The 15,861-nt window shown below is 41.9% G+C and overlaps 1 protein-coding gene across 2 annotated transcripts in view; it reads right to left on the bottom strand.

The window, feature by feature from the left end:
- Positions 1 to 315: 315 nt before the first annotated feature.
- LOC123514349 (cilia- and flagella-associated protein 251-like) overlaps positions 316 to 15,861 on the bottom strand; it is an 86,564-nt gene continuing 71,018 nt past the window's right edge. The window contains exons 4-5 of one of the 2 annotated variants that reach the window (XM_045272220.1): positions 7,723 to 7,938; positions 316 to 1,026 (exon numbers count right to left, since the gene is read on the bottom strand). In XM_045272220.1, the coding sequence (XP_045128155.1) occupies positions 770 to 1,026; positions 7,723 to 7,938 (473 nt within the window). In that variant the 3' untranslated portion in view covers positions 316 to 769. The remainder of the gene's footprint in view (positions 1,027 to 7,722; positions 7,939 to 15,861) is intronic. The other variant, XM_045272226.1, reaches the window with a different exon arrangement.

The raw sequence follows: 15,861 nt of genomic DNA, 5'->3' as shown, positions 1-15,861 counted from the left end.
CTTGATGCATTACTATCTAAATACAGTTGACTGTTGATTCACGCAACCTTTTTTTTTTAACATAAATTAAGCTTCAAGACTTAAAATATATCTAATTTGATGCATTCGATTCACACAAGCCTTTATTGTTTACATAAATCAAGTTTCAAAAGACTTAGAAAATATCTAATTTAATTTCCTTGTTTTCACTTTAGCATGAATATACTAACCAGGTGGCACCACTCCTTTGTACTGTACAGTATAGATATTAATGGCATTTTTTCTTTTTTTCTGTATTTTAGCTCCCATATTAGTCAGGATCAATAAACAATGATAAATGGTGGGAAATCAGTATCATTCATTGGCCATATACATAAATTTCAGGACAAAAATACTGCAATTTAACAAGTAAAATCCCCTAGTTTCTCTTTTCCTATTGGTATTTGTGATATTTGTTTCACACAATTTGTTTAGATGATGCTTGCAAGAACCTGTATATCATATAAAAAGAGAAATATCTATAGGAATAAAAGTTTTTTTTACCAATAGTGACTACACTTAACTAGGAGACCAACCATAACAAAAGAAGTGCACTTTAATCTAATTTGCTTGAGAGAGAGACAAAGGTAATATAAGGTGGGTTCATTCCTGACTAGTTTAGCTCTTTGTTTCTTCATGGATACTGAGTAAGCCAAGAGTGAACTTAGTGAGGAATAAAATTATCTCATAAAATTATAGTCTCTCAGTCTTAAACCCCTTCTTTCACCTTGTCAGGTCTCATCTAATTTGCTTACTTTTTGGTAAAAAAGCTCGTGATATTTGCTTGTTTTTTGTTGTCCTCCTTTCCTCCCTTCTTCCTCTTCTTCTGTCCAGAGGAGGAGGATGGAGAGGTTTCAGATTTTACAGTTGGGGAACTCTTCTTTTTCTTCTCTTCTTCTTCCTTGATTCTCCTCTCCTCTTCTTTTTTCTTCCTTTCTTCTTCCTCTTGCTCCTCCTGCTTGATTTCCTCTTCCGTTAGTGGGACAAGCTTCATCACCTTTTTGGTCACTGTGAAAAGAAAGGTTTATGCAGAGAATGATGAGAATTCCTGAAACAAACCTAATGACAAACATTCAGATACTAACATTCAGAATGGGAAGATATCTGATGAGATATTTATGAAGACAACAAATGAAAATCTGAGGACACATATTGAGACAGAGAGGTTTGGAGAGCAATTGTCATTGCTACAGTAACAAAGTCTCTGACAAGATTGCATATGATGATGATCTTCCTGCAGATGTTTATCACATGCATCACTAAACGTCCTGGAGTATGTGAGGCACCTCTGAGCTGCGATCAGCTGTGATGACAGTCATTAAGCAAATATGGTGACCCAAACAAACATCTGGTGGAACCTTGTGACTCCGAAGCCATATCAGTGAAATATCTTGGATATAATGCAATTGTTTAGCCAACTGTCAGAGAACATCAAGTAGTCCTTGGGAGGTGCCACTGGAGCAGAGCTGTGATGCCTGAAGAGAGAGTGAGCCTGTCCACTCTCAGGCATAAAGCAGAAGTAATGACAGTAGGACTCGTAGCTGAGAGACTATGAGCGCTAGGAGGAGGGCTGCGCGGGCAGCAAGTGATGCCTGTTGCAGCATGTTTGAACTTGTCGCCGTTTGCCTGGGTCGCATTTCCTTGTTGCGCTGTTCGATTGCGTCAGTATTGGTTTCTCCCTCTAACCGGAAACATGGATTTTTCGAAAGAAGGTTGCAGGTTCTACACCTTCACCAGGTGGAAAAAAAGCATCGGAGATCAGAGGGGAGCTATTGCAAGTTTTTCCTGATTCTACTCCATCACTTGAAACTGTTTCCCGCTGGATTCGAGCTTTCGCAGCCGGGAAAACTCAGCTGGAAGATGATCATCGCTCTGGGCGCCCTCGGACATCCGTGACCGAAGCAACAACTGCCCGTGCGCGAGCCATCATTGACGAGGATCCAACAGTCACTCTTCGGTTCTTATCCTTGGAGCTTGACGTCAGTTATGGGAGTGCACATGACATCGTGCATCAACACTTAGGGCTGAGGAAGAAGTGTGCCCGATGGATACCCCATTTGCTAACGGAAGAGCAGAAAAGCGAACGGGTGCGGATTTGTCGTCATTGGCTGTCTGAGTTCGAGCCAAATGGTCCAAAACGGTTCTCAGATGTTGCTACTGGAGATGAATGTTGGATTTCTTTCTTCACCAACAGAGATAAGCAATCTAACATGGTGTGGTTAAGTGATGAAGAGCCTCGACCTCAGATTTTGAAGGAAGGATTTCGCAGCAGGAAGCGCCTTTTCACAATCTTCTTCAATTCTCAGGGACCAATGTGTGTGGATGTAATGCCTCAACAATCTACTATCACAGCCCAGTACTACATTGACCAAGTCCTTCCTCAAGTCCTGGAACATCAGGCCAAGTCTGCACCAAGCCGCCGCCGATCGCGCCTTTTGCTGCACCACGACAATGCTGCACCCACAAAGCTCGCCTCACTCAGCAGTTCCTGGAGGAGCAGGGGATCACACTTCTCCCCCATCCACCCTACTCACCTGACCTTGCTCCCTGTGATTTTTGGTTGTTTCCAAAGATCAAGGGTGCGATCGCAGGGAAGCTGTTTCACCGCATTCAAGACCTGGCACGAGCAGTCAATTCAGAGCTACGAGGTATACCAGCTTCTGAGTACCATGACTGCTTCATGAAGTGGCGAAGGAGGATGGAACGTTGTATAGAGGCAGGGGGGGAGTACTTTGAAGGAATGTAGGCCACGGTTTGAATTTACCTCTGTACTGTTAGAATATATGGTCTCACTGTCATTACTTTTTGATCACCCCTCGTAATCTTCCTACTGTCATCCTTTGGCAGGCGTGAACACTTAAGAGGCAACTCTAGTCCCTGGACTAGAGTCCCCTGGCCCCCTGACTTGGTGTGACTGCACACACCTTTTTGTGTCAGGACTGGGGGGACAGGACACTAAACTACATACGGTCCTGCAAAAGGAGATCAGTAGCAGATGGCACAGAAACACATAAACCTCCTAACTGAGAAGCAACAAGATCATTAACAAAAGCAAGTATTTCCTCCTGCCAAGATTTTAAAAACAAAGAAAAATTAAGAGTAACCGGATGCTTAGAGCCCTGCTATGAGCCTGTGAGCCCATCCTGGAACAGGACACTCCCATCCATGGCCGAAACCTGCAAGGCCCCGGTGTGCCAGGAAGAACATAGGAGATTCAAGATCATGAATCCCTGGCCTCCAAAATAGGATGAGGGGACATGGATGGTGGCTGTAACAGCAGGTCAGTAGACTTGTGCCTATTCTTGGCCTTAGGAATTCTCTTGCAACCCAAACTGCACTGGTACTTATATGCAGCAGGCACTTTCTCACTGCTCCAGTTAGCACACTCACCACACCTATTGCCTGGGCTGCAGATATTCCTAAATCTAACACAAACTGAATGAGGGTTGTGGAGGAAACTACCCAAGACCTATGAGCATGCTGATACCCTCGGCAGTGCCAGGGCACCTTGCTGCCAGGCACAGCAGATCTTTTGAATCACGGTGGAAAAAAGTAAGTAAAACAGTGGAAATTATTATTTTTTACATGAGGAACAGGTCTCTGTGATAGAAATTGAAAAAAACACGTGTTACATAAATAAGATAAACAAACAACTAAAGCAATAAAATTAAGATATATAAAAAAAATGTACTTACTCTCTCTTGTCTCCTATTCTTGTGCAGTGATGATTCTCTCAAGCAAATGCTCCTATACAGTTAACTTCTAGTTTTACAAGGGAATACATTCCAAAAGCACTTGTTAAGAGAGCTACAATCTTCAAGAGAGAGAGAGAGAGAGAGAGAGAGAGAGAGAGAGAGAGAGAGAGAGAGAGAGAGAGAGAGAGAGAGAGAGAGAGAGAGAGAGAGAGAGAGAGAGAGAGAGAGAGAGAGAGAGAGAGAGAGAGAGAGAGAGAGAGAGAGAGAGAGAGAGAGAGAGAGAGAGAGAGAGAGAGAGAGAGAGAGAGAGAGAGAGAGAGAGAGAGAGAGAGAGAGAGAGAGAGAGAGAGAGAGAGAGAGAGAGAGAGAGAGAGAGAGAGAGAGAGAGAGAGAGAGAGAGAGAGAGAGAGAGAGAGAGAGAGAGAGAGAGAGAGAGAGAGAGAGAGAGGACAAACAAGGAACTGGCCACCAAGAATCCATCCCTCCCCTCAGCAAGCAGGACGGTACTGTCGCCACCAGCAGTAAGGAGAGGGCACAGTTGCTGGCTTCCTTGTTTGCTGGAAAAATGAAGGTCGGGAATCCACAGCAGCCACCGCCTCAGCTGGTCCAGCAATGTGAGAAGACTGTCACCATGGTGGAGGTGACGCATCAGCAGGTGAAGCGATTATTGCGGGGGCTGGACACACAGAAAGCCACCGGCCCTGATGACATCAGCCCGCACCTGCTGAAGCGATGCTCCCAGGAACTGGCTGCCCCTCTCACCCAAGTCTTCACAACTTGTGTACGGGAAAACGTCTGGCCTTCAGTGTGGAAGGAGGCTCGAGTAGTTCCGTACACAAAAAGCTCCAGGACGGACCCAAAAAACTACAGACCCATATCCCTGTTGTCAGTGGTGGGTAAAGTGTTTGAGAGGGTCGTGGCAGAGGTGGTGTGTAGCCATCTCAAGGACAATGCCCTCCTCTCAGACCAACAGTTTGGGTTCAGACCTGGAAGGTCAACCTCCGACCTAATGATGCTTCTCACCAGGCAGTGGCAGGACGCCCTCGACGACGGCAAGGACACTATAGTGGTTGCTTTGGACATAGCAGGAGCTTTTGATAAAGTATGGCACAACGGATTACTAGAAAAGCTTCGTGCTAAAGGCATCCAGGGTGGCTTGCTACGACTCCTGGGAAATTACCTGCAGGACAGAAGCCTCAAGGTGGTTGTCAACGGGCAAACATCTGAGTCCCTGCCTGTGGAGGCATCAGTGCCACAGGGTTCAATTCTTGGCCCACTCCTGTGGAATATCTACGTGGATGATCTTCTCCAGCTACTGCCAGGAGTCATGGCCTATGCTGATGACTGCACCCTCTCCTATACCTATCCACGCCAGGACAGTGGGCGGGCTGCTGAGGCCATCAATCAGCAGCTACGAGTGATAAAGGAGTGGGGTGCTCGCTGGCAAGTGACATTCGCGCCGGAGAAGACACAGGCAATGGTTGTCTCTCGGTCCCCAGCCGCCATGGCAGCAATGGCAGGAAAGTTGTCTTTTGGCGCTGCTGCTCCCACTCCAAGATGACGTCAAGATACTTGGAGTGGAGGTGGATCGAGGGCTGAGGTTTGACAGCCATGTCAAAACCATTGCCAAGAAAGCCTCTCACAGGATCTCCGCTCTCAGAAGGATCGCCAGTTTCCTCGACAGGAAGGGAGACTGCTGCTGTACAAGGCACAGGTGCGGCCCCACCTTGAGTACGCAGCTCTCTCCTGGATGTCCTGTGCCGCCACACACAGAAGGAGACTGGACAGCATCCAACGCCGCGCCATACGGCTAGTAGATGCTGCACTACCACCTCACCCAGAGCCTGAGCGTCCTCTTGATTCACTGGAACACCGCAGAGACGTGGCGGCGATCGTAGTGTTCCATAAGGCACAGGTGCAAAGAGTGCCACATCTGGCAGGGCTGCGTCATCCTCTAAGAGTCACCGCACGGAGCACGAGAACGGTGCTCAATGGTGGTGACGCCGTAGAGGTGCCGCGATCCCACGGGTGTCAGCATCAACGCACCTTCGCAGGACGCGTCTCCAGGATGTGGAACTTGTTCACGGCCGCGGTGCCTCACGTCCAGGAGATGAACACTCACAGTGTCAAACTGATGGCACATAAGTGGAGACAGACACTGCCAACTCCTCTGACACTCTTTGTGACGTGACACTCAGTGTAGTGCAGTGCGTGAATAGTGCTAGTGAAGTGAAACGAATAGTGCTCCATTTACATGCTGACCATCTTGTATATTATCTATTTTTAAGTCTTGTAAATATTGTAGAGAAATAGATTGTAGTACCCTTAGAATAGGTAGCACACGACAGTGCGCCTTTGGGTACATGTTCTTTTGTATAAAGTTATGTTTAAATAAAAAAAAAAAAGAGAGAGAGAGAGAGAGAGAGAGAGAGAGAGAGAGAGAGAGAGAGAGAGAGAGAGAGAGAGAGAGAGAGAGAGAGAGAGAGAGAGAGAGAGAGAGAGAGAGAGAGAGAGTTGTCTTATGTCCACATAATATTTCACTCTCTGAGTTGAAGGAAAGGTATAAAGGATATCACACTGCATTGTAAATGCCGAGTATGTCATATGATAGGAAACAAAATATTTCTAGCGGTCTTTTCCCACTATATATGTATGTATAGTGATGCCTCATGATAACAGACCTCACAGTAATGGATTTCGCTCAGTAACAGAATGGTCAGATTTAACTAATTTTTGGGGGGACCATAATGGCAGTTTTTCTCTACAAATGCATAGTTCCTGCATGGCTGTGTAGATGAATACACATATGGTATGATAAACAAGCAAAAAAAGGCCTGTGCCTATATAGTCCTGCATGCTAGACACCACTGTAACTTGTTTTGTTGGTTTACAATGTACAAATCTTGTAATAAGGTGGAGAAACGTGACTGCTTGGTCCTGGGCTGGTAGAACTCCCGATGTAGCAGGAAAAAATTCCCTCCTAACTGTAGTGACCCCAAGAAAAGTAGCCTAGGTTGAATGACATCATACCAACTGAATGCTGAAGAGTGTGAGTGGAAAGTGGAGGAATTATATGTAAGGCAAGAAATTCACATATCTTTTCTAGTTAAAACAGCTTCTAACAAATCACATGGTGCTTGTGATGATAGGTTTATTTACGAAGCTATGTTCACATAAGGACTGCCACATGTAAGCCTGGCAGCCACTTGCAGCTTGCCTCATTTGTTAATGTTCATATGTTCTCAGGCATTCTGAGTCATTTCTACCTGTACTTCTCACCTTTCCAACTGCTAATTCTAAAGCTTATCCATCCATGTGAGGAGTAGGGTTCACATGTATGGGAGGTTGCACTCATACTGTTATGTCAGACAAGATGGAATTAAAAGCCTTTTGTATCATCATCTCTCTTCTGACTAACTATTACCAATCCCTACCTCATTCCCACAATGTTGTATCTCTTGCTGTCTTCTGGTATTTTCATGGCAATTGTTCTGATCTTGCTAACTGCATGCCTCCTTTCCTCCCACAGCCTCACTGCACACGAGTTTCTTCATTCTCTCACTTCTATTCTCTCTACCTCTAATGCAAGAGTTAATCAGTACTCTCAATCATTCATCACTTTCTCTGTAAACTCTGGAACACCCTGCCTGAGTCTGTATTTCCACCTTCCTATAACTTAAATTTCCTATTACTTGAACAGTTCAGATAAAGGAAGTTTCAAGCCACTTATCCTCTTACTTTGGCTTATACTCTTTACTTTGTGTGGGGACTAGCACTTTAGTGGGCCTTTTTCATTGTATTTTTTGTTGCCCTTGGCCAATATCCCTTCTATACATAAAAGAAAAGAAGGTAAATAAACAGTGTCACCCAATAAAGAATACAAAGTCAAGCATTCACCACCAACACAAGTTATCCAGCAAATAAACAAACCTAACCTAACACAACAGTTGCCCACTCCCCAAAACAAAATCACCCAACTCGTCAAACAAACAATCCATCAGTCACCCACCAAAATATCCTTTGTCATCCATATAAGTTTCATCCACGATCTTCTTCCTCATCCCCACTTTGGCTTCCTCCTCTGGGCACTTGGATGGCTGGAGGCTCTTCTCCCCTTCATTCTCTTCCTCTTCCTCTGAGTTGACTGTTATAGGAGGAGGAGGAGAAGGAAGCAGTAGTAATCTCTCATCTTCTTCTTCATTCCTCTCTTCTTCTTCTTCTTCTTCTGTGAAAGGAGAATTTGGTTAAGTGTTTGATGGGGGTGAGGAGAGGAGAGAGAGGAGGAGAGGAGAGGAGAGGAGAGAAAAAGGAAAAAAATAGAACAGAGAAAGGAAGAAAAAAGGGAAGGTATGGCAACAGAGCAGAAAAAAAAAGGAAAAAAGCAGTTGAAACACAAGAAAAGGAAAATGCCTTATGTAAATCACAAAATGACATCCCCTACTAATGTAAAGGGTTTATCAGGAAAGGCAGGCACCGCCCAGCAATCAAACCTGGCACCTTTCAATTGCCGGGCAAATGTGCAATCTGTACCCTTAGAGTTGCCTCGCCATGACAATTCTCATATCTACCAATCTGTTTTTGTTATATTCTACAAAGGAGAGGAAATAGAGAAAGAAGTGGAGGAGTAATCTTTTATCTCTTTCTCCTCCCCTCTCTCTTCTACATCAGTGGAAGGAAGGCTTAGCTTTGTTTTAGTGAAAAAGGAAAAAACTAATTCTCATCTTGTGTTTTATTTGCAAAGATAAAGACTTGTTTGTATCTTACCTGAAGGACTGCATATCTGTTTCTTAACTGTATTGTATAAGGCGATGTTCTGGTGACCACTCATTTGCCCATGCTGTTTACATATCAGTAAACACAGTGGTGCCTAATGATACAGGACCTTGAGTAATGGATTTTGCATGATGACAGACTAGTCAGACATTAACCAATTTCTTTTTAACCGTTATGGCAATTTTTTCCTACCACCCCACAAATCCGTAGTGCCTGAGTGCCTGAGTGGTTGCACAAATGAGTACACATGTGACACAATAAACAAGCCAAATGTGGCGTGCTAGATGCCATTGTAACTCGTTTTGTTCGTCTGCAATTTACAAAACATGTAATAAGGTGGAGAGTAGCGACTGGTTTCCTGTAGGGGTCACCAGACACTCATGATGATTTGTGTTCCTGGTGACCATACAGAGTGGTGTGGTCACCATATAAGCAGAAAGACATCAAGAAAATAGAAAGAATCCAAAGGACTGCTACAAAGATGGTGCCAGAAATAAAGAATCTTCCCTATGAAGAAAGACAAGGAAATGGAACTACCATCTTTGAAGGACAGTCAGGAAAGAGGAGATCTAAAAATGATGAATAAGTTAGTAAACCATATGGAAAAAATAGATAGACAAGACCTGGTATCACTGACAGAAGATGGAGGTAGGCAAACAAGAGAACACTCCAAGAAGATCAAGAAAAGTCAGTGTTTGAGAAACATTATAAAGTTTATTTTCCATACAGGACAGTGGATATTTGGAACAGATTGAGTGAAGCAGCAGAAAGTGTGTACAAATTTAAGGAAAAGTTGGATGAAGATAGATATGGAGACAGGACACTTTGAGCCCCATTCAAACCCTGTAATATACAACTAGGTAATTAGACACACACACACACACACACACACAATAGAAGAGAATGAGGAGACCTAATAACACTGTACAAGATAGTCAATGGCATTGAAAAGATGGACAAGGAAGACCTGGTGCTGGTGCCAGAAGAAGATAAGAAGGACAAGAGGTCATGTAAAGATCAGGATGAGGCAGTGTGTGAAGGATATTAGGAAATACAGTTTTCCATACAGAACGGTGAAGTGGAATCCATTAAATAAACAAGTTGTTCCAGCACATAATGTGCATAGCTTTAAGGAAAAATTTGATAAATGGAGACATGGAGACAGGATACTATGAGCCCCTCTTGAACTCTGTACAATACAACTAGGTAAATACACACACACACACACACACACACACTGTAAGGAGGTAGACTGGGAAAATTATGAAAGTGGTATGGGGAAAGATGCCTGGGGAGATAGATTCCTGAACCTAATGATAGATAATTTGATGGTCCAAAGAGTAAAGGAAAACACAAGATTCAGAGGAAACGATGAGCCGGCAAGATTAGACGTAGTTTTTACAAGGGATATACCAATTAACGATGATATAAGATACAAGTGCCCATTGGGAAAGAGTGACCATGTAATATTAGAGATGGATATAGAAGAAGGAAAGGAAGATAGAGATGAATCATACAAAGGAGACCGATTAAATTACAGAAAGGCTGATATTGAGAATCTCAAGAACTATTTTAAAACGTAAACTGGGAGGAGATGGAAAACTCATTAACGGTTCAAGAGAAATATAACTTATTTTTGGAAATATACAAAACTGGGGTCAGGAATATGTTCCAAATATAGACCTAAAGAAGAAGGAAAGAAAGATTGGTTTAATGCAAGATGTGCTAGGGCAAAGGAGAAACGAGATGGAGCATGGAAAAGGTGGAGAAGAAACAGAAATCCAGAAAATAAGGAAAACTTCAAAACAGCAAGAAATGAATATGCTAAGGTGAGAAAGGAAGAAGAAAAGAACTATGAAAAGGACATTGTCGAAAAATGTAAGGAACAACCAAAATTGTTCTACAGATTCATAAATGGAAAAATAAGACAAAAAGAAACAATAGAAAGGTTAAAAGGAGAAAACGGAATGGTGGAAGACCCAAAAGTATGGCAGAACTGTTAAATAGTAAATTTCATGAGGTCTTTACTAAGGAATCCAAATTTGAAAGACCACAGGGTAATAGAGAGACTGTCTATATGAAAGAGATTAAAGTAACCAAGCTTGAAATAAAAAGTTGATGACGGAATTGGATGAGGAAAAGGCAATGGGACGGATGAAGTCTCAGGCAGAATACTGAAAGAATGTAGGGAAGAACTAGCAAGTCCAATATACAACATCATAAAATGCTCAATAGAAAATGGAACAGTGCCAGTGGAGTGGAAAAGAGCTGAGGTGGTTCCCATATATAAGAGCGGAAGGAAGGAAGAACCTTTAAATTACAGGCCGGTATCACTAACTAGTGTAATATGCAAGATGTGTGAAAAGTAATAAAGAAGCAATGGATCGAGTTTCTTGAAGACAACAAAATATTATCAAATAGCCAATTTGGTTTTAGAAAAGGTCGGTCATGTGTGACAAATTTATTGAGTTTCTACTCTAGAATAGTTGATAAAGTACAAGAGAGAGAGGATGGGTTGACTGTATTTATTTAGATCTAAAAAGGCTTTTGATAAAGTGCCACATGAAAGATTACTATGGAAGTTAGAGGAGAAGGGTGGCTTAAAAGGAAGCACATTGAGATGGATGAAGAATTACTTAAGGGGAGAGAAATAAGGACGATAGTTAAAGATATGAAGTCCAAGTGGAGAACAGTAGACAGCGGAGTGCCACAGGGGTCAGTATTGGCACCAATACTTTTCTCGTATATATAAATGACATGCCAGAGGGAGTGAACAGCTACATAAATCTGTTTGCGGACGATGCGAAACTGTGCAGAGTCATTAAACAAAAGAGGATTGTGAAATACTACAGGAAGACTTAAACAAGATCTGGAAATGGAGCAAAAAATGGGAGATGGAATTCAATGTGGACAAAAGCCATGTCATGGAAATGGGAAAAAGTGAAAGACGACCAGTGGGAATCTATAAGATGGGAGATGGAGTAGAACTAGAAAAAGTAAAAAAGGAAAAGGACTTGGGAGTGACAATGGAAGAAAATAATCAACCGGTTAGCCATATTGATAGAATTTTCAGAGAGACGTATAATTTGCTAAGGAATATTGGAGTAGCATTTCACTATATGGACAAGGAAATGATGAAGAAATTGATAAGTACTAAAATAAGACCTAGATTGGAATATGCAGGAGTTGTGTGGACTCCCCATAAAAGAAACACATAAGAAAATTAGAGAGACTACAAAAATGGCTACAAGAATGGTTCCAGAATTTAAAGGGATGGCATATGAGGAGAGACTAAAGGCAATGGATCTACCAACCTTGGAGCAGAGAAGAGAGAGGGATCTGATACAAGTTTATAAATTGATTAACGGAATGGATGAAGTGGATAATGAGAAACTGATCCTGAGAGAAGAATATGACTTTAGAAGCACAAGATCGCATAGTAAGAAACTAAGGAAGGGACGATGTCTGAGAGATGTTAAAAATTTAGTTTCCGCAAAGATGTGTTGAGACTTGGAACAGTTTGAGTGAGGAAGTGGTATCAGCAAAGAGTGTACATAGTTTTAAAGAAAAATTGGATAAGTGTAGATATGGAGATGGGACCACACAAGCATAAAGCCCAGGCCCTGTAAAACTACAACTAGGTAAATACAACTAGGTAAATACACACACACACACACACACACACACACACACACACACACACACACACACACACACACACACACACCAGAGAAACACATTAACAAGATATTTTTGAAAACATATAACATGCTTCAAAATATTGGTCTTGCATTCCACTACCTGGATGAGGGAATGATGAAGATACTATGCACTTTAATAAGACCCCAGTTAGAATATGCAGCATGCATATGAAGAAAAATGTGAAGAAGTATAAATTGGTGAACAAGATTGACATATTGGACAGAGAGTTGATAAAGGTGACCACAAGTAATCATCTCCGAGGACATGGAAAAAAACTAATAAAAGACATCTGTCTAAATGACGTGAGAAAGTACAGTTTCCCGCATCGTAGTATTGATAAGTGGAATAAACTGAGCAGTGATGTCGTTGACGCAGTGTGTGTCAATCAGATGAAAGAGAGATATGACAGGAGTGGCCAAGGAGGTAGGACACAGAACTTAGCTCGGGCCCTGTAATAAACAAATAGGTAAATACAAATAGGTAAATACATATACACACACACACACAAGAGAGAGAGAGAGAGAGAGAGAGAGAGAGAGAGAGAGAGAGAGAGAGAGAGAGAGAGAGAGAGAGAGAGAGAGAGAAAGACGTGGCTGACTAAGGTGCAGACAACAAACACGTACAGACAAAAACACTCCCATTACTTGATTTTGTCTTCATTTACTAATCTTTGGAAGTCTACAATTCCATTCCTTTCTTCTTTTGAGTAAGGATAATTTAGTATGAGTTGGACTAGATCTTCTTTTGTAGATGAAACAATGAGCAAATTGTTTCCTAAATGCAATAGCAAAAGCAATGTAAACAACAACACTGCTTGATAGCTCTCTCTCTCTCTCTCTCTATGTTGCAAACTGCTGCTTTAGATTGGCTGTGAGTGTGGTCATATGGCAATTTTACAGCGAGGCAATACTCTATAGCATGACTGCATAATGTGCAATCCTGCAAAGTATTGGGCACTAAGATACCATGTTTAGGATGGGGGAACATTTCTATAGAGAACACGCCATTATGTTTACCTCATTGGTGAGGTGGAACAAAATTTAGAAGGATTTCACATGTAATTTTAGAAACACACCAATTCATATAGAAAACATAAGGAGAGAAAGAAAGACAGAGACAGAGGGTAAGGAGGTGGAGACAACCAACCCTTCAAGAAGTCAACAGATCACGCAGGGACGCCGCAGAACGCCTGACTTCCGATCTTTCTAAGATTTTCGATTGGGGCAGAGAAAATCTAGTAGTTTTCAATGCCTCAAAACTCAATTCCTCCATCTATCAACTCGACTAAACCTTCCAGACAACTATCCCCTCTTCTTCAATGACACTCAACTGTCTCCCTCTTCCACAATGAATATCCTAGGTTTGTCCTTTGCTTATAATCTCAACTGGAAACTTCACATCTCATCTCTTGCTAAAACAGCATCTATGAAGTTAGGTGTTCTGAGGCGTCTCCGCCAGTTTTTCTCACCCCTCCAACTGCTTACTCTATATAAGGGCCTTATCCGCCCTTGTATGGAGTACTCTTCGCATGTTTGGGGGGGGTTCCAGTCACACAGTTTTACTAGATAGGGTGGAATCTAAAGCTTTTTGTTTCATCAACTCCCCTCCTCTGACTAACTGTCTTCAGCCTCTTTCTCACAGCCGAAATGTTGCATCTCTTTCTATCTTTTATCGCTATTTTCATGCTAACTGCTCTACTGATCTTGCTAACTGCATGCCTCCCCTCCTCCTGCTGCCTCACTGCACAAGGCTTTCTTCTTCCTCTCATCCCTATTCTGTCTAACTCTCTAATGCAAGAATTAACCAGTACTCTCAATCATTTATCCCTTTCACTGGTAAACTCTGGAATTCCTTCCTGCATCTGTATTTCCGACTTCCCACAACTCGTCTTCTTTTAAGAGGGAGGTATCGAGGCATTTGCTCCCCAATTTTGGCTGATGCCTTCCCACTTTTTAGAAAGCCAGCACTCAAGTGGGCCTTTTTTCAATATTTTCTTTTTTTTGCCCTTGGCCTGGCCTTCCCCCTACATGGAAAAAAAAAAAAAAAAAAAAAAAGATAGAAGGCAAGCCTGTGATCTATGGGAGGTGGTAATACTGTGAAGGTAGTCTACAATGACTGATAATCCCTTATCTTCCTCCCCTCCTTTGCCTCCTTTGTCACCTCAGAAATGTCCTTCAGGCAGTCATTAAATGCTTGTTAAAGATGCCACTGGACCATGTGGGAAATTGCCATTACAATGGAGACTCAATACTCGAAACGAATTTGTCCCAAATGGCTGTTTGAGTATCAAAAAGTTTGACTACAAATACCAATAAATCAGGTAATTTGTTCTAACCTTAGCAAAACCTTAAGTTTACAAAAATTTCAATGCATATTTTTTTTTACAATTTTGATTTGTACTTTCCAGAAGTGAAGGCTGGTGATGGATAATGTAGATGAGAAGGGGAGTAGGGTGGGGAGGAAAAGGAATGTTATTTGTTGGAGCATGAGTCACCATCCATATTAGATGTCTGGTAAATCATCTCCTGGTGTGATTCCTGTGAACCCACTAGTGGAGGGCTGTGGCTCACTAACACTTGCACTCTTACTGGATTCCTTATTTTCACCAGTAATGAGCCTCTTTGGTGCATTGTAAATTTCTACATGGAAAACTACAGACAGAACGCAGAAGAATGTTGTTATTCTCATGACTGCGGTGGGACTAAGGATGTGCAACAGTAGCTGGTATACCGGAATACCAGTATTTTAATTTCCGCATCACCAATATTACTGGTATCTGAACAGGACAACCAAATGTGCAGCCATTTGTACCAGATATTTTTTTGAGCACCATGTCAAACTTCAATTCAAGAATTGAAAAGTTTGACTTTTAAGATATTCAAGTATTGAGTCTTCACTGTACAGCAAATGGGAAGCTATATTTTTATTCATCTATTCTTGGTAATACAAATTCTTATTACTCTACACTTCTTGAACAATACTAAACTCTTTTATTTAAACACAATGTACAATAAGAAGGATTAATTTATCAAAGTATTTTTTACATTATAAAAAAAAAAAAAAAAAAAAAAAAAGGAAAGGGAATGCATAAGGGTTTCAAAGACAAACCACTCTCAGTAAAAGCAGTAACGGACAACCCCTTACCACTGAAGTGTTTGTTATCACGAGACTCCAATGTAACTCTACTGCATATGTATTTATCCTGGCCAGCAAGACCAGCAGCCTTTCATGGGATGGCAGAGACTATGCACAACACTCTCACACATATATTCACTCTCTTAGCCCAATTGGCCCTTGCAGTCCTGTTGGCTATGCTATTGTACACCAGTTTAGGTGCAGTACAGCTGGCAACATACATCCACAGCAAGGCAAGACAGTATGTATACACAGATTTACTCCTTGAAAACACCTACTTTTATTAGTACAGTGATACCTTGAGATATGAGCTGCTACAGATATGAATTTTTTAAGATAAAGCTATGATTTGGTCCATTTTTTTTTTTTTTGAGATACAAGCCGTGTTTTGGGATGCTATAACTAGTTGGCGCATCAGTCCCATCTCAGCTGAGCTAGTATCTGCATGTTTCCTGCAGATCCCATGCAGTGTCATTGTTTTCATCATTTTCATACTATTTACTTACCTTTCCTTTGGAGGAAAAAAAAAAAAAAAAAA

This window comes from Portunus trituberculatus, chromosome 5, assembly GCF_017591435.1.
Source record: "Portunus trituberculatus isolate SZX2019 chromosome 5, ASM1759143v1, whole genome shotgun sequence".
NCBI classification, from domain to species: Eukaryota; Metazoa; Arthropoda; class Malacostraca; order Decapoda; family Portunidae; genus Portunus; species Portunus trituberculatus.
The sequence above is the reverse complement of the archived record's forward strand: the minus strand, read 5'-3'. Positions and strand labels throughout refer to the sequence as shown.